This window comes from Neodiprion pinetum, chromosome 4, assembly GCF_021155775.2.
Source record: "Neodiprion pinetum isolate iyNeoPine1 chromosome 4, iyNeoPine1.2, whole genome shotgun sequence".
Taxonomy (NCBI): domain Eukaryota; kingdom Metazoa; phylum Arthropoda; class Insecta; order Hymenoptera; family Diprionidae; genus Neodiprion; species Neodiprion pinetum.
Window position 1 is genome coordinate 24,875,406 of NC_060235.2, and position 26,961 is coordinate 24,902,366.

General features: G+C 33.0%; 2 protein-coding genes across 4 annotated transcripts; one reads left to right on the forward strand and one right to left on the reverse strand.

The window, feature by feature from the left end:
- Positions 1–22,175, forward strand: Naprt (nicotinate phosphoribosyltransferase). Of its 3 annotated transcripts, XM_046624552.2 has the most exons (12): positions 1–250; positions 2,899–3,069; positions 4,160–4,286; positions 4,449–4,660; positions 7,126–7,244; positions 7,946–8,139; positions 9,411–9,608; positions 11,815–12,040; positions 12,604–12,924; positions 13,077–13,205; positions 13,876–13,954; positions 15,895–22,175. In XM_046624552.2, exons 1-11 carry the CDS (start codon positions 181–183, stop codon positions 13,951–13,953), a joined length of 1,845 nt encoding a protein of 614 aa, XP_046480508.1. In that variant the 5' UTR covers positions 1–180; the 3' UTR covers position 13,954; positions 15,895–22,175. The 3 variants fall into 3 exon arrangements, with proteins under 3 accessions (XP_046480508.1, XP_046480509.1, XP_046480510.1); XM_046624553.2 differs by lacking the exon at positions 2,899–3,069 and having other exon boundaries at positions 13,876–22,175; XM_046624554.2 differs by lacking the exon at positions 9,411–9,608 and having other exon boundaries at positions 6–250; positions 13,876–22,175.
- On the reverse strand, positions 17,309–24,790 carry Spt-I (serine palmitoyltransferase subunit I). Its single transcript, XM_046624555.2, has 2 exons — positions 23,357–24,790; positions 17,309–23,256 (listed from the first exon to the last, which is right to left on the reverse strand). Exons 1-2 carry the CDS (start codon positions 24,261–24,263, stop codon positions 22,745–22,747), a joined length of 1,419 nt encoding a protein of 472 aa, XP_046480511.1. The 5' UTR covers positions 24,264–24,790; the 3' UTR covers positions 17,309–22,744.
- Positions 24,791–26,961: the final 2,171 nt, after the last annotated feature.

Below are 26,961 nucleotides of genomic sequence, written 5' to 3' on the forward strand. Positions count from 1 at the left end.
GTAGCACGTATCGTGGCGATTCGGGGATGTACACATACATATATCTCTCCACGGTTACTGAACAACATTAGTACAGTTCGAGCTGCTGGCGGGTGGTTAGTCGTGTGCCGTCTCCGCTGTTAAGAGGACCGCTGCGTTAAGTTAGTTTTTTTTTTTTCATTTTACAGTGAATATCCAAGCATGTCAGCAGACATGGACATGCCGCGGGGGCAAATGCGGCAAAACAGTGTTGTTCAACCACTTCTTACAGGTATTTATTTCCTTGTTTTATAAAAAGTAATAAAGGTAAATGCAATCTTTGTGTTCGATTTCTAACCTCCAATTTCAAATCCCTTAATTCAGCCGCCAATCTTTCTGCGGTGACATGTGAAAAACAGTCCGTTTTGTTGTTCATTCATTCTCACTGTGCCCATAATTACAACAGCGAAACATCCGCAGAATGTTATGTGCGAGCCACGTGAATTTCGTTTTCTTTTTTTTCGATACTGAAACAGTGTTTTAAACTTGTGAATTTTTCGTCATCATTTATCAAACGTTGGACATTTATGCATATACACATATACATCTGAAACCAGTTGTCATGTCACGTCACGTAGTTACGTCACTATAGGTATAAACTGAATCGTCGAGACGTCATTCCTGTCACTCATTGCGTAATATTTGAACTGCTTTCCCGCCTGTCATGTATTTCCTTTTGTATTCACGTGTAATGATAATATCAAGCTTTAAAGCGGTAATACTTGAAGATGCTTCTTGTTTCGATTGATTACCCATTTGAATAATTACAACAGTTTTATTTACTATCACACGAGACAACCTTGCGTTTAATTTATATTGAATGAGGAATACTTTCGAATACGTTTTTAAAAACTTGGTTATTAAAGAGAACGATTGATATACTGCCAAGCTGAATATTTTATTTTTCGTAATTACACATGATTCAATATTATTAGTAGTATAAAAACATTATAAAGCAATTTGGAGATAAATTCGAACACCTAGAGCATTCACTACCTCAAAGATAATATTTTTAAAAAATGCCAGTCTGCCATACATAATTTGGATAATTGTTGGGCACGGTTGAGTATATTTTGAAACAAACAACTACATTGAATATCTGAGTTATAAAGACTTTAATTCGTATTTAAGATAAAGATATCCTATCACTTCTCAGTATTTGATAGGAATTATTTTGTACTTTATTATGTTTGAGATTATAATTTGTATTATTAGGAAAATACATTAATACATCAATATTATTTTTTAATTATATTATGTCTAACTATTGTACTTCGCAGATAGTCATACTGGTATATTATAAAATATAGTTATGTACATTAGACTGCCTCAACAAAACCTTAATTTATTTTCATTTCACTATACCATACTTCATAACATGATATCGAACCTCGCGAAAGGAAATCGCAGTGCAATTTTTTAAAGCAGTACTGCATTGAGTTTTTGTATTTGGAATTTGATTAACATGTAAAAAATCATTCTAACTGTTGGAGGGAGATAATAATTGTTCTATACTATTCAATATTATGTTATAAATTATGGTTTCATGAAGTGGGGGATCGAAAAAAAAAATAGAGGTTTTTTTTTGAGGCAGTCTAATGTACATATATTAGCTATACAATCATTCATACGTTGACCGATTGCAGAAATATTATTATGCTATCTTTGTGTAATATTTTTTTCAATTTTTTTTTCATGTAACGATAAATAATTAACCTACACTCTATGTATGGAGTATTTCTTATCAAGTTGAACAAAGAAATGGAAAGTTTTCTCCAACTGCTTTTGACGCTGTTGCCCTTTATACAATTCAAGTACGTGTTGAAAAAGATGAGCCATATATATTTTTAAAATCTTGAATCAAGGGTTTTCTTGCGATACCATCCCAAAAATTAGATTTTAATGTGTCATTGATTTTTTATGTTAACGTACCTTGAAATGTGAGGATCCTATAACTAAAGTTTTTATAAAAACATTATCTATCTTTAAATAAAATTTCGAGGTACCTGAATTGTTTGATTTAACGTACAAAGTCTCATATATAATTGATATAGCTGCAAGATTTCAAAGCTCCAACTTTTTTTTTATTGTAAGTTGTGAAGTTTATAATTTTCCAGTGTCTACCTTGGCTTACATTGGATAAGAGTAGGAATCCTCACCATCAGTTTTCCCTTTTTCGTCAAGATATTTTATTAACAAATTGCATACGGATCCAAATATTTAATAGATCACTGACCATCCACTCAGATTGCTCAAAGCGATTCTGGTTACATTTTTGTTGAGGGTTACTGGAAGTAATTTTTCCAGTATAAATATGGTTACTTGTCATCGTAAAAAGTAACATTATGGAGGACAGATAATTTTCAGCAAAGATAACATATGGAAAATAACGGCCATGCAATCACATGCAACTGTTACATGTACAATGAATTTGTGGTACTTTACAGGTAGATTGTCTTTCAGTTCGCTTATTGGTAGCTGATTGCAGAGAAAAAGTTTTTGAGGTTGAAAATTATTTATATCTTTGGACAAACAGTTCGGAATCTGCAAGAAAAACGGTCGTGTTTATCAGATCACCAGCTTCTATGTATTTGCCTAAAATTCATCACCTCGGTAAAAAATTGTTGTAACTTAATTGGAAAATGGGAAAATTCAAGTTTGTTAGTTCGCGTATTTACATTGACGTAGTGGCTAAAAACTTTGCACACGTGTTTTTCTAATCATTTTTAGGATTCGTTTGGAGAGCGTTATAGAGGCTATTTTTCCAACGCCAAGTTAAGTACCACTCTAATGCCGCACGAACAATTAAAATGATCGAGTATTTACAATTAGACCATCTACATGGCACAAAGTTTTCTAACAATTTTGTGTGTGTTCTAGACTTGTACCAAATCACAATGGCCTTTGCTTACTGGAAAAGTGGAAAGGTGCTGGATCGTGCAGTATTTGATTTGTATTTTCGAAAGAATCCATTCCAAGGAGAGTTTACGATTTTTGCTGGTCTTGGAGAGTGCCTCAAGTTTCTTGAGAATTTTTATTATTCAGATAGTGGTATGCCGTTTTTATTAAAGTGTTGAATAACATGACTCTGTTATCTCTTAAAAAGCCACATCATTAGTTATAATGAACAATAATTTCTTGACCTTTTACGTAATAGGATGTGAGCATAGTAAACAGCATTTGTAGTTTGTAGAACAAATAATACCCGTCAATAGGAACTTACTTTATTTGGGAACCGTCGAGACAATGAGAAAATTAATAAAATGGGATAATGTTTTCAATTTTTTATGTTCTGTTTTAACAAGAATGAGGCTTGCCATAAACATGATGCAGAAATCTTGGAAGAATTTCTTTTGAATAGTTTTGACGATAAGATGTTATTGTTAAAGTCTTACAATTGTAGAAAGTTGAAAGTTAGCCATTTTTGAATTATTAGTACTCTCAATAACTTTGATAAATTACTGGCCCATCCTATAATGTATAATCCTCGTCAGAAATATGACAGAGGCTTACAGATAATGAAAAAAATTAAGAATTTACATTCTGCGTTTAGAAGGAATACAATTACCAAATTCTTATGTCAAGGGAGAAGAAAACTTTAATTCGAAAGAAAGAGAAATTAGACTTGGAACTTATTACTCCTGGAAATTTTAATAATCTGAAACCAATTGATGTTCAAATCATTGTCCATTCTGATATTCCAATCCAAAAATCGTGCTAATTATAACATTAATCCATTCGTCAACAGTCACGTGAATTTTTTTCATCTCCTAAATTCTATTGGAATTAAACTTAAAAGTGATAGTAAATTTACTTTGATAAAATTTTTACACTATTAAATTTTTTTATAATAGAAAACTTTGTTTATGGAACAAATCGTATAAAGTGTTTTATTTAGATCTGAATCTTCGTCAAGTGTTCCTAAATTTGAATGAATACATTTTTTCGTAGGAAATTTTCATATGGATATATTTCAGTTCTTCTCAATCTGTTCAAGCATTCTTGTTATTACTATTCTGCAATGTCTTTTCCTCCTTAATAAGATAATTCTAATAAGTATGCTCAAAAGGGATGTAAATAAAAATTCACGCGTATCTGACCTTTTGATCAATGCTACTTATTATCAATTAATTACATTTAGATATTGAGTACCTGAAGTCAACTCTACCAGCTTCTGTTGAACCCGAATTTTACGAATACCTAAGGAATCTTACCGCACAAGATGTAACTTTATACGCTATCGAAGAGGGATCAGTTGTATTTCCAAGGTAACTGTAACATTCTTAAAAATGTCTATTTGTTCTAAATCGTGAACATACATTGCGATAAACAATTTAACAAATTAATAATGGCACTGTTTAATGAAACTATGAGATGTTCACTGATTAGTTTTCAATTTTACTGAAGTGAAATGCTTACTGTACTTTCAGGGTACCATTGATCAGAGTACAAGGTCCTTTGATAATGGTACAGCTTTTAGAAACAACCTTGTTAACATTGGTGAATTATGCAAGTTTAATGGCAACAAATGCTGCCAGATATCGAATGGTTGCGGGAAAAAATGTATCCTTGTTGGAATTTGGCCTCAGAAGAGCACAAGGGCCTGACGGTGGACTGAGTGCCTCGAAATACAGCTACATTGGTATGTTATCTTCTCATGCTATGCTAGTTGAAACATAGTTTGTAGATATTTAACTCTTGAAAAGCTTTTGTAGCCCTACTAAAAGTTGCAATGTTTAGACTCGAGGTTAAACGGTGATTAATTTATCTGTCCTTGTCACATGTGCGGGTAGCCAAAAAGCTGTATTCTGACCAAGATGATGAATTAGAGTAAACTTCGCTGAAATGCTGCAGTGTCCTTATTTGAAATTAATTACCTTTCATATTCTTAATGGCTCTGCGTCATGCAATTTCACCCATTATCGTTTATAGCAGTAGTAGTCGGGCAATTTACGTATAGCAACCGATCGTGCGTTGATATGAGCTCCATTAGAAGTTTTCGACATTTATCTCCACACAAGACTTGGAAATGATTCATAATTTTTATTTCTTCGTAGCTTGGATGCAAATTGATTACTGGGCCTCAAGTGTCCAATATCTGTAGTGTAGTTCTTCATTTGAGTCTGAGATAAATGTATTCATGATAATCCACAAGTTATCAACCCCAGTCTTCAATACCTGTCATACATTGTTAAATTTTTCGAGATATACGACATAAAATGCTAACATGATAAATTATTTTTACCTTATTTAATTATCAGTAAACCGAAATTAAATTGGTAACACTATCCTCGAATGCCAATTTGCCGGAATTACGAACTGGTACAATATTATATTTTGAAAGCTTCATCAATTCAACAAATGCGATTTTTCATTTCAATGTGTAATTTGAAATTTAATACAAGACGACTGGATTCCTATCCACATTAATTTCAATTCTAATGAATTCAATTCATTGAATGCAATCTCAAATATTCACAGTATAATTAAAGAATATAAACTGATTTAAATGTTTGAGACATCAGAATTGGAAAAATACTGTACGGAATTATTCTGAATATAGTTTTTCTAATTCACCTCCGTTTACTTCCGCTGTGTTTTTAGTTTTCAGTCGATGGTATTTTAGTACTTACAATTTTTTGATCGGAATAAAATATTCAGTAAACCTACCATTTTTTTTTTTTCCAATTAACATCGTTAATGCATCATAAACGGCTGAAAAACTTTTGACCAATGTTTGACCATCGTTTGATGCATCACTTGAGCATGTACTATTCTATTTGAAATACAATTTTCGATTTTTAATGTGGCAATGTGGTGAAGTTGATAACGAATAACATTGCAATGTTATTGAGAGATGTAAGGCAAACAATAAATTCGTGTATTGCTAGTAAGGGTATCAAAATTCACCAAGCCAAGTTAAATTCGAAAAACTACAGTTTATCCCTAATAGCATTCCTATGGTTGTTAATAAAACTCCATAGAATCCGTGGTGGATAAAGCAATTTACTGTAAATGTGTTGAATACTGTGCGTGAGTAATTGATTGACTATAATACGGACGAGCCAGGTGTCTGGCACCATCACACCACAGGCACTATATGCCAAACAATTTCGTCAAAACTAAAATCAATATGATGTTCCATTCAGTACCAGCAGGTATCATCTTAGCGATGTGTTACAATTTTAGGGACTGCTTGGTATTATATATGTGACCTACCTATTCTTTATGACTCATCATTTTCCCACACGCTTCTAAACTTTGCTTTAACAGTCACCTGCTAGTCAAATTTCATTGGAGTAACTGAGGGATCAGCGGTAAAATTTATATAAATGTAACAAACATACTGAAACTGTTGTGATCAATTGTCAGGTATTTGCTTGCAGAATATCTAGTAATTTTCGAGTCAAAAGTTATTCGATGTTCTTTGAATCCCATAAAAGCATGACTAATTTTTTCATTCTCTTATGGATCGGTGAAAAATTTATGCATTTCGCTGCAGAACAACTTACCTTATTGATGATCTAAACATAATGTACATAAATCCAATTAGATATTCATAGATATCACAAATATTTTATTTCACCCAGACAAAACATTTGTTCCTAATATGTCCGATCAGTTTTCTCCAACAAGCGTTTATCTTGAGCAAACATAAATTAACATTACAGCTGCACTATATTTATATAACATTTTGCAAACATTTTGTATTGTCTAATAAAGACACAGTTAAAACAACACTAAACATTTAATCAAATAATTATGATCTGACTTAAGAATATACCAATTGGAATCGAGTAATGTAATTCAAACTCATGCTAAAGTTGTATTTTCAATAATCAGACGATAAATGCATTAGCATTATACGATCTTCATTCACAGAACAATTGCCAGAACAATATTTTGCTTGAATAATATTTATAAAACGTTAATTATTCATATTCATTACAGATCCAAATGATTCATAATTGGCTTATTCGTAGCTCTTGAAATAATAAATAGATACAGTATAAATGTATATACAAAGTCATATAGTGTTCTAAAAATATTGTTCAATCCGTAAAATGTGAATAACAATGCTTGACTTCATGTTTTTAATGATTTTAGGTGGTTTCGATGGGACAAGTAATGTCTTGGCAGGAAAATTATTTGGGATACCAGTGAAAGGGACCCATGCACATGCATATATTACTTCCTTCACTGGCGTCGAGGACTTACAGAATAAAGTGAGTGCTATTACTAATAAGAATAATGTACGATAAATTATATCGATCAGCCACTAAGGATATTTACAAGGAGATCAAACTTGCTCAGTGATCAGTGATAATGCGATATTTTTACTGCTGCATGTTTTAATGAACTCAATGTTTCGTTATATTTGAAGTTCTTGCTCCTTACCTCTATTCGTCATATAATTCTGGGATTAGATAAAAATTCTTTATCTAATTTGTGAATAATTCTTCTGCTTTGAGTAATGGATAGTTCGATCTTATTTCTTTCATCTTAAGATTGAAAAAAATCGTACTTATTCTTCAAAAAAATGTATTTCATGACGAGTAGAGCAATATTTTTGTGAGAGATAACTAAATTACACGATTATAGACTAAGATACTTTTACATACTAGCATAACATCTACCTTCTGATTATCATCGTAACGTTTAAACGAAACGTGGGGATATCTTTTTCCATTTATTTTCTAGACGTAAACATCAAGAACGTAGCATTTGTAACCCAGACACAAATAAAATTCAGTTTTTGATTAGTGTTACAGGTTGCATTGTCATAAACATTTTAACAAATAATGACGATCTACCAATATATTTTAAATTACATTCACTCTGGGTATATATGGAAAAGGGGATAAACTTGGGTATAAAAACATGCCAACAGAAGGTGTCTTTCTCACATTTGACCTTTTATTTTCAGACATTGGTGCACAAAGAGACAGGTATAACTTGTGATCTCTTGGCTCTCGCTTACACTTATCGTGATTCTATCGCCTCTGAATTGGGAGCTTTAGTGTCTGAAGCATCGGATGGAGAACTAGCGGCCTTGATAAGCTTTGCAATTGCTTTGCCAGAAGGATTCATGGCCCTAGTAGACACGTACGATGTTAAGAGGTATTTTCACACTGTGCACTGTAACCCCACACTTGCTCGTGATAGCTCTCCATAACCAAATTGGCACATTACACAATTGGAATTGGTACTTAATTGTTGAAATAGAATTTGTACTTTTTGAGGGCTTGGAAGATAAATTGTAGATAAATAATTAAAGACTATTTTTCTTATAGATTGACATGATAATACTTACATACATTTGCATTTATGGCGTTATATTTCATATTCCGGGTAGCTTATCTCCCTAAAATTTGTTACATGACAATTTCCAGCTTTCTTTGCTTACCTTCAATTTTCAAACGGTTGAAGTTTCACTTCCGAAAATTTTGTGAACTGTTTATGTTTTCGCAGAATATTCTCTATAATTACTTCCAAGGTTGAAAATGGTTTGATTAATCGATATTAAATAGTAAGAGAAGTACGAGTAGTTCCATCTGACGTTTCTACAAAGGTGACTTTAAAATTAGGAATGGCGGCGGTTATAAAATGAGTGTAAATAGCTGGAACTCTCCGTGTATGTCTAATATTGTAAATATATAAATTTCTTGATACATACTCTGTCTATCAGAATGACCTGCATATTATAAGAAGGTCGAAAAAAATTTGTTTGCTGACTTTCATCAAATAAAATTTCAGCGAATTGAAATTCTGATTAGTGCTTGTGATAACTGATGTTTTATCGTAAATGAAGGTGTCAACTAAAATCTTGTTGCATTTTTGTATGGTGTGTGTATATTATAATGTTTATTTTGTTTGCATGACAGCCATAACTCATTAAATTCAATGTTCTAAAACTATTATCACTCAGTTTGTCATAAAATTAATAATAAAATCACCTTTTGACAATTGAATGTAAGTATTTGCCGTACTTTAGCAGAGTTGCTGATTTATAATTTATCAAATTACTTATTGGTTTATATAATTTATCTCAGGTCCAAAATCCAATATACTTCATTTCGTTATGGAGTTTAATTTGTTAACTTACACAGTATCTTACAGACGTTACATTGACATGTTCAGTTATAAGTAGTCATTTCTGATCCTGTATCACATAGACCAAGTACAGACAATCGAAGGTCCTTTCATTCGTGTAAAACATATTCGCACAATAAAATACAAATATTGAAAGATTAATCTTAATAAATACAACAATAATGAGGAAGTTGTGAAGATAAAGGATTTATATGAATTACAAAGAATACTTACGAGTGTTCGCACAAGCACATAGCTGATGGCATGTGCACAGTAGCCTAACAAGAGTGTGTTTGTAGCATAGAAGCATCGGCCAAGCGACAGGCGCACATAGGCAGTCTAAATGTAAAGCCTAAACTTCTAACTAACGGACTTGCTTATGGGGCAAGTAAGTCAGTGCTAAATGGTGGAAAAAATGGCCTGCTAATATCAAATCCTACGATGTATTGCAACAATGGCTGTTTAAAAAGAGGTGAATTGGGTGAGCTCTATGTGAGGTACGAATCCGCGCTGTTTATAAGTTCTTTTTTAAACACAGAGTGATACTTTTATTAGTACAACCCAACATACACGAATTTATTATTACACACGTTGAAGTATTCCTCAACTCTATATCAATGAAAATATCTTTTATGACTTAGAATTAAAACAATTATCAACCCTCTTTACATATTATAATTTCAACATTGAATCATGTCTCATATTCAGCAACTGATTTTAAATACAGGTACTAATATTTAATACCATTGAACTCCGACATGAATATTACCATCATTTTTATCAATAATGAATTATATCAAATTTATCTGTGTAAGAGAATCCAAGTTATGAAGATTTGTTTTTGGTCCAGTTAGAAATTGGCTGATATTTGTACGTTTTGATTGCCAAATTTTACATTTTTCATTAAAATCTTGCTGGAGAACGCCATATTTGCCTTATTCAATAGAAGTTGTAAATATACAAATGCGTGTATTTTTGGTCTAGTGGGTGGGCGAGCACATTATATGATATTCATGAAAAAATATTTTATTTGAGATATGCCAAGCAATTATTAATCAGTACCATCACCAGGGCTTGATGAGGTCTAAAGTAATTGTGCTTTCGTTTGTTTGCCATATATTTGAAGTAAGGCTCGTATACGCATGCGGTTCTACGTTTCTGTCAAAAGTTGCAATGTGGGGGAAATTAATAATCGTTGTAAAAAGTAAGCAATGTCAGCTGCTTCCATGATTGGCTAAAACAGGTTTTTACACACTGCTCTTTTCATTTGTATCTAAATCGAATAGTGAATACATACAGTTGTATCTGTTATGCAATTTTTGAGAAACCTCGAGTTACAGAAACAGTACTAGATTAAAGAAATCAGTTTTTAATTCGGAAATAAAAGGGAAAGAAATTTTGTATTTAGAATTCCATTCTTTGGTTGTGGAATGGAAGATTCTAATTTCATAAATAATAATAATGAAAATTCACTCATTGACTACATCTGTTCCCAGGGGTTGTACTAATGAAGGGTGAAATAAAGCATCACTTTTTATAACAGGCAAATATAATGTTTCATCATATCACTATATTCACGCAGCATGAAGTCATAGAATAGGCAAAAATCAAAAGGATTTCATTTAACATAAAGCTTTATGTGTTTTTTTCGTACAAAAAATGGTTGTCAATGTTCGACCTTATGTAGTGCCTTCCCAAATTCAGCCCGAGAGTAAACTGAAGTTAAAGATTTTTTGCTATTAATAAATAATCCGTCATGTTCTTGTTTCGCATAATTTATAAATTATTGAATCTGAATACTTAAATCAAAATGACCATTATCAAAAAATATGTTTCCCAGTCCTTTTTTATTTCTCTCTGTCATTTTTAAACCAATTTTTCGTCAAGGTTTCACTAGTTGTGCAACGTTACAGAACACTTATCAAAATAATGTAAAATATAATTGAATGACGTCCAGTGGTTTTGAAAGATCGCGCTTTTGACAAACCTTCCTTCTGCCACAGTTATTTGTCTTCGTGTATACCTATTGTAGCGTGTGTAGTGTGCCTTGTACACACGCATGATTGTCTATCATTTAACAATATTTTCTGGGAAAATGGGCGTTTTATTTGAATGTACAGTCAATCACTACCCTGACAACAATTTGTGATATTTATGCAAGAATTTCTTAGTTCCTTAAACTTAGACGGCATAAATATATGCATACACCATCATATTTTTTTATCATTGTCAGCATGGGGTAAACAGGAAAGTTGCACAATTCATGATACCATGATCTTCCGTTCAAATTTATCTACGTAATCACAAGAAATTATCAAAGTTTAGACGGTCCAAATTTGGGCCGGCTGTTTCGGGCCATAATATGATATAGTTTGTGACGCCAAGCACCTGCGATTCAAGCCCATCATTTTTCCGCAGGATTCATAACATTGTATTTATAAAACTTACTTTTTGAAAATCCTGGATGCGAATAATTTGCACAGAATAAAAAATTATGCAACTTTCTTTTAGTAATTGGTAAAGTGATAAAATTATTTAGATGTAGCTTTGAATGAAACACAATTACGTGCGCTTCATAGAAAACATCAATTAAGCCATCGTCAGTGACGGTTGAGTTGAAATTGTCACCATTGCTGAATCAATCTATGCATGTGTAGGGTCAGAAATATACTAGTTCTGTTTATTTACCAATTTTCTGAACAGGAGCGGGCTGTTGAATTTCTGTGCTGTGGCATTGGCGCTGTCTGACCTGGGTTACCAAGCAATCGGTATTCGCATCGATAGTGGAGATTTAGCCTACTTGAGTATGACTGCACGAGAAGTATTTGAAAAAATTGCAGTCAAATATAATTTACCATGGTTTGCTAAGCTGACGATAGTTGCTTCCAATGATATTAATGAAGAGACTATATTAAGCTTGAACGAACAGGTAAATAAAATTAGTTTCGTTGAATCCTACACCCTCCAATTCTCTGTTACGCTTGTAATAATTAATCCTTCAAAAACGTCAAAATTGCAGTGTTGTACGTTATCCAGATAATTTAATCTAAGATCAACTTTCGTCTTGATCTTGATCAATCTACTATTCCTTTTCACCTTTTTTACTGTATGAAGGTGAGATAAACTGAGAGAAGAAAACACTGAACCGTAGGTGCGGCCATTTGAACTCAAGACTCTGATGTAATTTTATTAATATAAATTATTCAACAAGAAAAACCTATGATGAAATAATTTATTGAATCAACAATTCTTTTTCTCAGTGTATTACGAATCTCTCGTTTTCATCGTTATCCTTTTGATTATCTGAATGGAAATGAGGATAGTCTTATCTGTTAGAGAGATAATTGTATGAGAAAGTATCTTTCATGTTACTGTTAGCTACATGAGTTTGTGTTTAAATAATCTTTTCTTTATCTAAATAATAATATTCAATTCCTTATACAACACTACAAATTTCTATCATCATTGTATAATACATGATACGTATTTCAGGGGCACAAGATTGACTGTTTTGGAATTGGAACACATTTGGTAACATGTCAAAAGCAACCTGCATTGGGATGTGTTTATAAAATGGTGGAAATAAATGACCAGCCAAGAATAAAACTTAGTCAGGATGTCGGCAAAGTAACAATGCCTGGTAAAAAGAATGCTTATAGATTATATGGCGCTGATGGACATGCATTAATTGATTTGTTACAAAGATCCATAGAGGATCCGCCGCAAGTGGGGAATAAAGTTCTGTGCAGACACCCATTCCAAGAATCGAAACGGGCGTATGTTATTCCAACACGCGTAGAGTCACTGTACAAGGTGAAGATATGAAATCAAATCCAATTCTTTTTTCGCTAACTGATATTTAAGAGTAGCTTTCAGTTCATTATTTTCTAATAATAATAATAATCTATACATTTAAATCATACATTTGTTCGAATATTTGAGTTGACTGTGAATTATTGTTACAGGTATACTGGGAGAATGGTAAGATATGCACTCCGTTACCGACGCTAGAAGAAACTAAAAATAGGGTACAAGTTTCCCTTCGAACATTACGTAACGACCATAAACGAAATCTGAATCCAACACCTTACAAGGTAATATATATAAGTTCATGGAGTAATATAATATCAAAGATACGGATGTTCAAATTATTCGAAACCACATATGATTGGACATGCGAATTGAATAATTTAATTTGAGTAATTCGAAGATTTCAAATCATTGGGTCGGAACCACGAATCTTCAATTTTCACTATGCATACTTGTGACAAAGGATCCTAATAATTCCATCAGAGGTTCAAGTATGCGATTTATTTATTTATTTATTTTTTTTTTATTTTCAGTCAACTCTTACTTTACAAATTCTGTTACTTTTGAAGTTTAGGAATTGTTCGAATTGATTCATCGTTTGACATGAAATTTATGATTCATTTTAAGAAATCACATTCAAGCTACCATTAAAACGAATTTTGATAATCATACCTGTCATTCAACTAAATACTTTTAAAACAGAAAAGAAAGAATGTAATCTCAATCAGAGAATCGAAGATTTGAACCGAGAAATTTGAATAATTAGAGCTGTTAAAATTGTTAAAATAACTCGAAGTATCCGAAGTATTCAAAAAATTAGAATACACGAATATTCGATTTGACCATTATTTGCACATCCCTAATAAAAAGCTTTTGTTCGATGTTATGACACATTGTTTATATTTAATTGTAATGCTCATAAGATTAAAAAGCATTACATATTACTTCCCACAGGTTGCAGTCAGTGATGATTTGTACAACTTTATCCATGATTTGTGGCTACAGAATGCACCGATTGGTGAACTTTCATAAGGTAATAAAAAGCTGATAAGCACAAAATGACTACGGATTAACGATTCAAATTTTTATGCTGATGTCATACCTCTACATACTATCAGTATAATATAGCTGTAGAGCGTCCATTCTTCAGGATATATTGACAAGCCTACTGTGAGAAGGCTATCCAATTATATCAAGTGCAACAGGCCTCGGGAATGCTCTAAGATTCCTAGGTTTCCTAAAATTTTACATTTTATCCCAAAAATATCCCATCACCTTATAAAATCAGGAAAATTCCTCTAACCCTAACGCTATTGACTTGATTATGTCATCATACGTGGTTAGAAGCAAGGTCTCGCATTCGGAAGCCAACATATTCGATGGAATCAAATGATTCCTAGAAGATTCTTAGCGGATCATCGTTTGATTTCGAAATCTAGTTTCATTTAAAACATTAGTTATATTGCTCTTCCAAATTCTTTCATGGTAAATTATTGGAAATAATAATACTAACGATAATGAAGAACTTTGAAAATACTGAAAATCAATATTGAGAAGATATATAACAAATCCTCGATTATGTTTCAAGAAAATTGCAAAAAGTCGTTAAAAAATTATCAATTTTATTTTCAAACTGAGATATTTGCCATTTCATAACGAAAATGGGTAATAAAATTGGAGAAAATTCATTGAAACTCAGAATATTGCCGCGAATGACTTTCTTAACCAAATCTGGGTAGTATTTCAAAAAAATTCTTTATATAATGCAAGTATGGTTTACGCGTTTTTTGCCTACTTAATTCCGTACATAAAGTAATCGCTTCTGTAACAGTACAAAACAAAAAGCATTAAAGTACAAAAACAAAAATAATAAACCATACTTTTATTAAAGTAGCGTACGCACCGTGTAGGCAGTCTTTTTTTGCATCACATTTTTGCAATATCCGTTTTTGGCTCGCGCATGCGCTTGCCTAGGACTCCTATTGCAAACTTACACTCGACATAAAAAGGTCTATTATGTATCCTCGATGCACAATCTACTGTTCTGTGTCTACTTATACCTATATGTATAGTACGTTGTAGGCAGAATTCAAACGGTCCTCAAAAAAATCTAAAAATTTTATTATACATATCTTAAAATTTGAAGAAACAAGTTCAATTTATTACAAGACATGGAAGTATTATTGACAACCAATTTTTGTTAATGAGGTACAAATAAGCAGACGACGGAAAAAGTGGGCGAATTTTGGAAATTTATATCTCAGCAAACAATTAAGAATTTTTTTATTAAAAAGTATACAGATCAAGTTTCATTTAGATATTTTTTTTATCAGAATTTATAGCAACGGTTATTGTTAAGAATAACGTCTACTATTTCACTCATTGACATATTTTACGGTGCCCATGATATCTCAAAATGGGTCAACGAATTTACTTCAAATTCGGAGATGTTATTCTTGGATAGATTATCTTCTTTGCCACACTCCCAATTTTTGAAGAATCATATTTTTTTTTGTTATTGAAATAAAAAAAGTCGCAAATTTCAGACTAATTGTAAGAATATAATTTTATCTATAAACCGTCGCCGTTGTGTTGAAAAGTAAAAAATCAAATCCAGGCAAAATAAATTATCTAAGAATACTGTCTCCAAATTCAAAGTAAATCGGTTCGAGTTGTTTTTGAGATATCCCAGGCGCCGCAAAACATATCACCGAGCGAATGCTCTCTATTCATGGAATCTTATAAAAAATGTGTCAACAAAGCTCAATCTTCATACTTTTGAATGAAAAAAAACTCTATTCAAATTTAATAATCTGTTGTCAAGATATGAAGTCCGAATATTCATTCGTTTTTTCTGTACCCCATTAATGTGACAAAAGAAGGATGTACTTCTGGCGGTAATAACTGTAATTCAAAAGAGAAAACAAATATTCTAGAGCTTAGTAAAATTGTATTGCGTGTCTCTTCCTCGAGATCAACTGGTAGAGTCAGGGGGCCTGGCAGAAAACGTCCTCAAAGCTATGGGGAAACGGATTGCCCCAGACAGGGTCCTGGGACCGGAACTTCCAAAACCTATCGCAGTGCGATGGGAGGAAATATTCAAACAAGGTCTGCCACCAGAGCTAAAGACATCAATCATCGAAAAATACCCTCCGCCAAGCAACTGCATGTTCATTGATCCGCCAAAAGTGAATCCCGAGCTAAAAGCGGCCTCAACGGAGGCGGTCGTAAAACGAAAATTATTATGCATTGTGCGTGGAATATTCAATGAAGAAGGCCGCATATATTCACACAGCTAGAGTCAACTGATGGTCATCGGTTCGAGGCAACGAATTTACTTTCAATTGCCTGCTTTCTGAATATATTGTGTATGTATACATGATGTACATAACAAGGTTAACGAGTAAGTCTCAAAGAACGAGAACATTACCCAGAGTAATACAGAGCATAATAAAATGAAAAGTTTTATTCATTACACTTTGTAAACTGTACAAAATGAAAGTTCACATACATTGATAATAATTCATATATACATGGAACAACAGTATGAATTCTGTAATATACATTTAAATATTTTACAGATTTTGAATTAATGATTATGTTGTTTCAATGTCTGAAAGGATTGTAATATTCCAAAGTTTATATAGCTTTATATACCATATACCTAGGTTGGTTAGTTTTGTAATCATATATTTTTTTGAAACATCATAATCTAGCAACGTTATGTCAATATGTGATATAATTATGTGCGGTAGCACAAGTATGCATAGCGATATACCGTATTGGTCCGAATTTAAGCCGAAGTTTTCTGTCTTCAACAGCACCCGCCAGAATCGCCCTCGTTTTATACGCAGAATTAGCGGTCATCTTACAAACGGGGTCGGCTTAAACTCGAAACAATACGGTAATTTAGATAGTTTTAAGGAATAGTGCTAAAATCTCGAATCAATGTACAATTAAAAACTACTTGACTTGCTATTAAGTTAGCTTGATTTCCCATTACGAAGCCAAGCACAGATTACTTTTTAGGGAATGGCAGATTTATATTTAGAGTATTTTACATAATAATTACGCTGTTAGAATGGGCTTATTTTTCAAATGTTTTTTTTTTACTTCGTATTGTGAAAGGTTGTTTACGGTTTTAGCTTAGTCAACAAATAACTGTGTACATTGCATCTCGTTTTGAAATCTAATATTGTATTAGGAGGTAACTATGCTGAATATACTAACCATCCACGTAGCAAATTTATAATGCTGGAATTTAAAGCTCAATCATCTGCACGGTTTCTATTTTGTAATATTCATTTAGAAATAATAAATATCAACGAAAGCCTCGCAGTATCTATCGTTCTCTATGGGGAAATCGAAGAATTTTTTTGCGAATAACCGCATTCGCATTATTATAACGGACTATGGATAAAAATTTTAGCTGATCAGTGCCTCATATATTCTTTTATTTTTTACTATCATATCAAAACTGTGGTCACAAATTAAATTTAATCGCACAATATATTATTGAACTCTTGTACACTTACGATAACAATTGATGTGCTGGGCACTAGTCAATTATAATTTATGATAAATTACATTGTAATTACAAACACGTGTAAATACGAAATCAAATAGATAATACGATCCAAATTCGTAATTAAAAGGGAATCAACTACAAAACTTATTCGTGATTTGTATTTATTTTCATCGATTCAGTTACAATTTTTTTCAGTAACAAACATCTTAATTACCTTAATTTTATAGTCTTCAATATAATTCTCATCTTTATTCAACTCGATCAAAATTTTCTAGTACAACTTATTAGTTAATCAAATCTAATTACAATCTGAACATCTTAATTAATAAAGACTCAGTTGAATTTGAAAATTTTAAATCTACCAATCGTATCAATTGGAATGGATTTGAATTGCAAAATACATATTTTGTAATTCACAATTCCTAAATGAAAAATTATAATTCGATCCAACACTAAATAACTGTATTCCTAACTTGAAACAGTACTGATAAACACAAATAATTTGTATTACACATTTTTCTTTCAGAGATGAAATACTTTTTCATTATTTGCATCGTCGGCTAATGCTTCTCTACTTACCTATTGAATACGATAGTATTTGGAAAGATAACTGGATAAATTCTGAAACCAAAGTTGCCTGAATCGAATAACATACATCTAAGTAGTACAACGAAAACAAAATTTTAATGGCGACTTATACAACGTAATTACTAGCTTATATATGATGGCATTAAGGATTAGAGTGGTTTTTTAAATTTTAAATTCATACTCAGCATAAATATATATTCTTTAATGAACATACTTGTCAGCAGCATTGCATTCTGCAAACACCTATGTTTCTATTAATTGAGTACCAAACAAAAGTACCAGTGCCTCTAATTGGCAACTCAGTTGGCAATTATTCTTGCTTCACTTTAGTAACACAAATCATTTCATCATTTTATTGATATCTGAATTATCCACTGTCCAACTCAAGATAAGGTACTGAAGTACGTACAAGGGTATTGGTACATATATGGAGCATTTCATACCAAATCAACCAAACGGAGTCAACTTTTGACTCAAGCTTTTCAAATGTAATTAAGAATACTAAATGCAGAGAAAAGCAATTTGAGAAACATTAGGAAAAAGTCTTTGATTTACAGTCTTTAAACAAGTATATGGGTTTAATGGATGTGGAAAGAATTCTGAAAATAAGTTGAAATGTTCTTCAAATACAAAACACTTTACTAGTTGCAAAGGAATCAAAGACTATAAGCAAAACAGCCGAGATAATCTCATTTGGCATGTCCCACCTACATATATCCATGTAGATAGATTTAACCTTAATATAATTACTATGAGTAATTTGAGAGTGTAAAAAGACTCACCGATTGTGAGATGGGTATATAAATCTGGTCTAAATTGTAATAAATATTTAACAGATATTAAATATAATTTGCAGACATATTTTATACTATATAGTACGATTAATACCATCTGATTGAAATTTAGAAATTTACACTTTACTTTTTTTCTTGTACTTAATGTATTATTTATTTTTTTTCTCGTAATCTATCACTCAGTTCTCCTTGCATAGTGAATTATTGTGCTTTATGTTTCGAAGATTGTTCTTAGTGTTCTACGATATTTGATAACTTTGACAATTTATCAACTATCAGTTTTAGGATCAAACTTTTGATTTCACTGTGAGATGGTGCTATAGCATATATCCCACTACAGATATATATCAAATTTCAGACCTTTACGTGTCATATGGTTCTCAAGAATTTCCCTATTGAATTTTGGGAAATGTTATACTCAATTTCCACACCAATGAATGCTGTATTATAAATTTTTGAATCAGATGTTTTTACGATAACGTGTCTGAATTTAAATTTAAAAAAAAATATATATATAAATAAATACTTTGATCGGGATAGCTTTTATACTTTTTCTTTTTGCATTTCTCATTCTGTACAGAAGAAGTCCGCATACAATTTTTTGTTCATTCTTCGTATGAACTTTCAAACATTTTTAGAGATTTATCCTAGGATGGATAATAAATAGGGTTTTATGTTCTCAACTAGAGCATTTATCGCATTTATTGCACGTCTTTCTTAGCTACTATATATATATTATATGTATACTCTGCATGTGACCGTAAGAGAGAGCAGGCTTAAATTAATTAACGATGAGAACTCCGACACATGCGATCATACACACTTGCATTCACACACACATACTTGAGTTTGTATTGAATCCATTTCCAATATACATTTTAGAATTTTTCTCCCATTTTTCCTCTAAATACATGTATGCAATGGGCGATTAATTTTATTGGGGTTTTGAACAACTATTTCACAAATTTGTTGTTATTTTGGACAATATGCAAAGTATGGTATAATTTTATATGAATCATACTGTAAAAAACTTAATCTCTTATCAGAGTACTGCTATAATAGCTCTGCATCTCTCTTCTTTCAAGCTTTACTTTAAACAAGCTGTTGTTTCAAATTTCAAATACTGCTAAACAATCTCAACATATTTGAAATTCTCCAAATTTTATGATTCACCCACCCCTGACAAACGTTGGAAAATTAGCGAATTTGTACCCGAGTATAACTCACCCGTAGATTGAATAAAATGAAATTTTTGTTATTAGTTTGCTGTATGTCGAATTATTGTTTTGGAGCGTAAGGTTTGCTCATATTCAATCTTTCAGTTTGTCTGTGAATGAACTGTTATTTGATTAATTCAATGATTCTTTTCAACTAGAACTAGTTGGCTCGGATGACGCTGATAATGATACTTATAATCTGTAAAGTTAATCATATTCACAAAATTTTACCGATAAACCCTAATACAATTAATCGTATATCCTATATATATATTAAGATAATTCTTAATATGGTGATTATCGAATTTCCCACGGGCTTAAGTCGAGGCTAAAATATCTCATCATAAATCTTTTTAAATGTAGTCAAAACCCCAGGTTCCATTTTAATTTTAAATTCTACATAGGACAAAAACCTAAGAACGTTTTGTACACGAATTCCCCATAATTTATTTAAATAATATGATTTCTTTCGGGAAAATTGAGACTTTTATCTAAGGAATAACTGTATCGAAAATTGTAAATTATCGAAATATTGGATGAAAAAATTGTGTTTCTTAGAAATCTGAAAATGTAATAACTTCGTTCACAAGCATCGTGATAAAGGCCCAACAATAACCGATACATATCTTTAGTGGGATGGTTATTATATCTTTAATATTCAAAATTTTGGACCCTCAACCTGACAGTTGATAAGTTTAATCCATATGTATTATCGAAAAGAATGAAAGAAATTATGCCATTTTGCCTACTACGAAATATAGAATAAAACTGCTATAGTCTGTTGTAGGATATATTTCCAAGTTGTAGAGGGAATTCCAGCTAAAAATTCTCACCCGTGGAAAACGTCAAGTAATATAAAAATACAGAAGTGTTTTAGTATATTCAGAAATTGATGAACATTTTAAAAGGCATTAAATTTAAATTACACATAGAGTGCATAAATAAATTGGAAGTATTTTACCTGTCTGACAAGCTTGCGGATAATTTTTTGTTTCGTCCGTTTTTAATTGAAACCAATTTTTTTCATATTTTACTAGATAGAATTTCATGTGATATTGCAAATATTCATTTTTTGTTCAAATAAAATTATTCTAGAATCGCACATACCAAGTATTACTACTTGGTAAACAGGTGGGTGTGTAATATTTGCACAACTAACAAACCCAAGAATTGTTAGTTACATATTTCAACTTATAGTTAGATATATTGTATGGAATCTGTTGGATAGCAGCACACAATTTGCATAGTTATTATAAGCAAGCCTAAAAGTACATCTGCATAGTGACTTAGACACGCTATTTGATAACAAAAATTTTTGTATTACACTTACTATTGTAAATTATTGTTACCAAATTATTAATAAGATGTGCTTCTAAAAAAAAAAAATAAGTTACTTGCACGAATTCTCCAATTCAAATTTATCACTGTTGGGTATTGTACATTTTTTTACGTCGTAAACGGAAGTAAAACGCCTTTAGATACTGAAAGCTAAAACATCCTGGAGAAAATAGTTTTATTTCCCTACAAATAAGCTGTACCACCTTATTATTGGTAATAATACTTCAATCAGGTGTAGAAGTGTTTGTTAAAATTTTACTACTTTGACCCTAATCTGAAATTATATGAATTGATTTTTAGTATAGTAAACGACCTGATTGTTTGTCTGGATTATACGAGCGATTTCAGAGCACACTAAATACAAATCTGTAATTATTGGATTTGGAATGCCTAATATAGGAAGGTTAGCTGAACGTCTCAAGCCCAGTATGTTTATGAATTTCTAAAAATTGTTATAGGATAAATTACAAGTCATTTGTGTTCAACATATTCTCTCTTTATTAAATATAAATACTCGTACATGTAAACAGATATACACATCTTATTGTGAGGAATCACATCGTATCCACATATATTGACTGAAATTCTACAGTCAATGTCACATATCACAAGCAGATATCAATAATTTATTACTCTTAAAAGGCCTGTAACTATTGCACGATTTAAACATACAGACTATAAATTAGGTAGCATCTATCATCAGATTGTGTGATAAGTTGTGCATAAATTCCTGTTTACTAACTTAAATAATGAATTTTTGTATAATCAATGTGCATCGTGCAACAATATCTTGCTTTTCAAAAATATTTTTTTTACCGATATGCTAATGGTTATACGGAGAATCCCAGAAAATCGTATACTGCGAGTGTACACATCAAATTGTTTGAATTTCATTAGCTGGCAGTAAGTAGTTGTCAGAAATATATTATAAATTCACTTAATGACCACCGATGAAATTCAACTGATTCGATACTGACACGTTAGTTGTTATTTGAGAGATTTTCAGTGCATTGTAACCTTGATTATAATGATATTTAATTAAGCTACGAAAAATAATATGATTTATAAATCTTTATAGACAGAGAATTGTCATGAAAAGCTTTGAATTTCAGGAATGGATACAGTTGTGATAGCAAACTCGATTATCTTCAAGCTCTGCTTGAAAATAATTAATTGATTGAGATTTTATAAAAGAATATTGATCCTGGATTCCAATGGTGTACAACAAGCTCGTTAGACAAACAAATGGATTGTCATGATATACATGGCTAAAATATTAATTACTACGACATGAAATGGTGAACTTTGTTCTAGTAGTCATCAAAGGAATTAATCAAAGTTGTCTGATTATAATTTCATTACTTTACAGATGATAAAACCGCTTCAGTGCACTTTTCTATTACCTGACACGCATGTTCAATTTCCACGTCCTCTAAAACTACAGAGACACAAATTCTCAAGCTTGATCTTGGTGGAGTTGTCTCCGTTTCGAGATATGCAGATACTATAACAGCGATATTGTTGTCAATACACTTATCTGAGATAAGATTTAGTAGTTCCCACTCATCTGCATGATTCGGTATCTCTTTGAGATACAAATGCTTAACTGGCGATTCAGCAAATCCCGATAAACAAAAACTAGTTAATTCTTTAAGTCGGGCATCAAACTGCAGACATTTTTGTTTGAGCGTATCAAATATTTCAGTGTTACGTTCCATTATTTGAAGTGACTTTGTTGCCGCAGATGTTAAAAATGGAGGAAGAGAAGCAGAGAAGCAATATCCAAGGCCAGACAGCCGCTGGTGCTCTATGATGTACGATGATCCGACACAGAAACCTCCGATCGATGCTACAGCCCAATCTAAGGATCCTGAAAAGTAAAATCAACATGGAAATTTCATAAATAACTTATTCCTTCTTTTAGCGAGTTGCTTTCCTCAACGCAGTAAAAAAGTTTTAAAAATACTTACCCATGATCATATCTATTTCATGTCTGGGGACTCCAAAGTGCTCCGTAACTCCCCTACCATGTTTACCAAGAACTCCAAATGAGATAGACTCATCGATGAATATTCGCAGTTTGTATTCTCTGCACAATTTTACCAAATCTGGCAATGGACAAATTTCTCCAGTATTCATATAAATTCCTTCAACAATTAGAAACCTTCGAGTCTTGGCAGCTCTTTTAGGATTCTTGTTTTCCTCCTCAGCTTGCTGCGTTAATAAATTTTTCAAGTTATCTGCGTCATTGTGCTTGAAGTATTTAACATTGGATCTTGAAGCGTCAAGACCTTTCTGAATAGAGAAATTAATCTTTTCATCAACAAACACCAAATCTCTGCGTTTACAGTACGCTGGTATGGCGGAAGCAATTGTGGTAAACCCATAAGAGTAAACAATAGCCTCTTCTAATTCCATAAACTTGGCCAACTTTTCCTCTAATTCTAAATGGACGTCAACAGTGCCATAAAAGCCTCGGGGTCCGCAAGAACCAACTCCATATTTTTCAATTGCTGCGATAGCGGTATCCTCAATCTCTGACGAACCAACAAAGCCTAGGTAATTGTGTGTCCCTAAGTTGAGGCAATCCTTGCCATTAACAGTAATCCTTTTGCCAACTTTAGTTGAGACTAATTTCGGTTTTAGAGCATGATGATACTTTTTTTCGATCGGCTTCACCAATGGCTCTGGTTGCCAGTTAGCTATCTTTCTTTCCACCTCATCGTTGGACAATTCCGGCAATTGGCGGTTATTATATCGTCTTTTGACAGTCAGCCATGCAACCCAGAGTAACAGAAATGTTCCTAATACAAGATGGTATTGTGGTATAGTACTCAGCAAATCCACTGACTCGAGAAATATGAATTTAGAAGACATTGTTATTGTTTCGGACACTGCTTCCAAATTCACTAACCCTCCAAATTGCGATCACAATAGCCGCCAGTGCTTGTTACTCCACAAGACGTGCAGTACTCAGTACAGTTTAATAGTCAAACACTCAATGTATACGTACAAATTTCTTAGGCTTATTGCGGGACTCGATTCTACGGGACTCGACTCAACGGAAAAATGGCTGAAGTTGACCAATCATACATACTTGGGACACCGCGTATTTGATAAGCGCCCAAGGCCAAATCGCCCCGGACTCGCGTATGTCAATTACGAAGCCTTGTAGGTTTAATTATAACTTGCTTTCGTAGCCTGCCATTCTTTCTATACGTTGACGCCTTGATGTACGATCATCCTATGCGTGTGATATCGGTTATGCCAAGTTGTGCGTAGTTTCGTATACACACGAGATCCCAATTTTTTGAACAAGTTGGTTATGTTGGAAATGCACATTCAATCCGCAGTGCCACCACAGGCTTAGAGAGATAGACTGCGCGGTCTGTGCTGACTGTGCGCCCAGCTAAAGGCGTAATTGCACGGCAGAGAACAGCTAGAACCGGACCTATGTGTTCGACAATCAAAACATTGAGATCACCGCTGGGCGGGGAGGTATATTTGTACGTTGACTGAAGAATGGAAAGACGGATACCCCTGGGTGAATTTTAGTGACCAGTTTCTTCAGTTTATACAATCACTGCACTAGGATTACCCTTGCCACGTGTTATGGTGCGCTTGTGTAATTTGTATATTATTAACCTTACGTTTTACTCTATTTGCGACAAGTTGTGAGTGTTTCTAATTTCTTGGCAATTATTTATGTACATGTATGTGTATATATGTATATGTATACTTATGCATGTGTATATACATATGTACACATATTTAAAACTAGATTTTTACAATAAACACAGAGGTTTTAGTATATTCACATACGGATTTCTGTGTATAGGTATACTTGAACTAAAATATCCTTAACTCTAATACGGAGTTCTTCGTAATTCGCATTTGTTCTTGTAACCCAATGTCCTACATACGATGGCAAAAATCGAGATCCAACTTAACTGAGTCTCAAAGCTCTGTTGACATAAAAGCAGCTATTTGATAGAAATTATAGTTTATAGTTTACACAGCCCATTGCATGATATTTCATTACAAATACATATGTTTCAATGTATTTAGGAATAATTTATCAAATATACGATAAAATTGATGCACCGGATCATCGTCGACTTTAACTTTTGAAATGTCCTACCATTTCCGAACACCTCCAACCATCCTATTTACCTATATTACCAGATTAGCTATGATATGAAAAGAGAAGAATTATTCATTTCGAAATGGGATTCTATTCGACGCGCGCTCGATGTATTCTATAAAATTAGTATTCATAATTATTCCAACAACTTTTCATTTGCTCTCTCGATCTTGAATTTTCATAGGCATAGAATCGAAACGTTGTTTTAGCTGGTCACAAGTGAGGAATCTGCGTTGGGTGGAGGAGCAGAATTGTTTTTCGAAAAGTATTCGGATGGAAAAAAATTCAGAGTAACTGTAATACATCACGGATGCGCTAATTTTGAACGAGATCAAATGGATGCTTCGTATATGAGACGGTATTTAACGCTGCGTAGTGGTTTAAAGACCTAGAAAGGTGATAGGGAGAGAAAGAACGACGCTTCTTAACACTTCGAGTGTATTTTAACACACATTTGAAAGATACGAGCGAAATTTTTCATCATCCAACTGTCGCAGAACGGCAGCGTTATTAGCCGACCCGTTCACTGAAAAATATATCTTCAGTCAACGGCTGACCATCGAAGGGCCTGGCCGCTTGAGTCTGGAATCGGTAGGAGAGATGAAGTGTGTATTTCTTGTGTGAAACGTAAAAACTAAAAGCATTATTCATCATATCATATCATCATACATCATACATCGTACATCGTACATCATACATCATACATCATACATCGTACATCATACATCATCATACATAGTATCAAAGTTCGAAACCATAGTTTGGATGTCGGACGTTCAGAAAGTGACGTCACCAATTCAAAATCAGCTAGCCGAATTCCTCAGTCTGGAAACAACCGCGCAGTAGAGCGGACGCATGAGAGTCGCGCTCCGCAAATTTCGTGTACCAGGTTCTCAACCTCCCGGATCCCGCGCTTCGGGTCCGCTACGTATTTCGAGTACCGGGTTCTCAACCTCCCGGATCCCGCGCTTCGGGTCCGCTACGCGGTGAAACTCGACTTCCAGGATAAGCGCTCCGTGGTTCCTGGTTCATGTTTACAATAAATTATTTCAATTCGTTTTTCGCGCAACCCCAAATTCGGTAGCTGTCAGTCCGCTAATAAAATTTCTCGACTTCCAGGATAAGCGCTCCGTGGTTCCTGGTTCAAGTTTACAATAAATTATTTCAATTCGTTTTTCGCGCAACCCCAAATTCGGTAGCTGTCAGTCCGCTAATAAAATTTCTCGACTTCCAGGATAAGCGCTCCGTGGTTCCTGGTTCAAGTTTACAATAAATTATTTCAATTCGTTTTTCGCGCAACCCCAAATTCGGTAGCTGTCAGTCCGCTAATAAAATTTCTCGACTTCCAGGATAAGCGCTCCGTGGTTCCTGGTTCATGTTTACAATAAATTATTTCAATTCGTTTTTCGCGCAACCCCAAATTCGGTAGCT

What these genes read in the sequence shown, in the direction of transcription:
- Naprt (XM_046624552.2), top strand. Translation starts at nt 181, where the DNA reads ATGTCAGCAGACATGGACATGCCGCGGGGGCAAATGCGGCAAAACAGT. An exon ending in TCGAGGACTTACAGAATAAA is followed by an intron (nt 7,245 to 7,945) that starts GTGAGTGCTATT and finishes TTTTATTTTCAG; the next exon opens with ACATTGGTGCACAAAGAGAC. An exon ending in GCGTAGAGTCACTGTACAAG is followed by an intron (nt 12,925 to 13,076) that starts GTGAAGATATGA and finishes TTATTGTTACAG; the next exon opens with GTATACTGGGAGAATGGTAA.
- Spt-I (XM_046624555.2), bottom strand. Translation starts at nt 24,263, where the DNA reads ATGTCTTCTAAATTCATATTTCTCGAGTCAGTGGATTTGCTGAGTACT. An exon ending in TGAAATAGATATGATCATGG is followed by an intron (nt 23,257 to 23,356) that starts GTAAGTATTTTT and finishes TTTACTTTTCAG; the next exon opens with GATCCTTAGATTGGGCTGTA.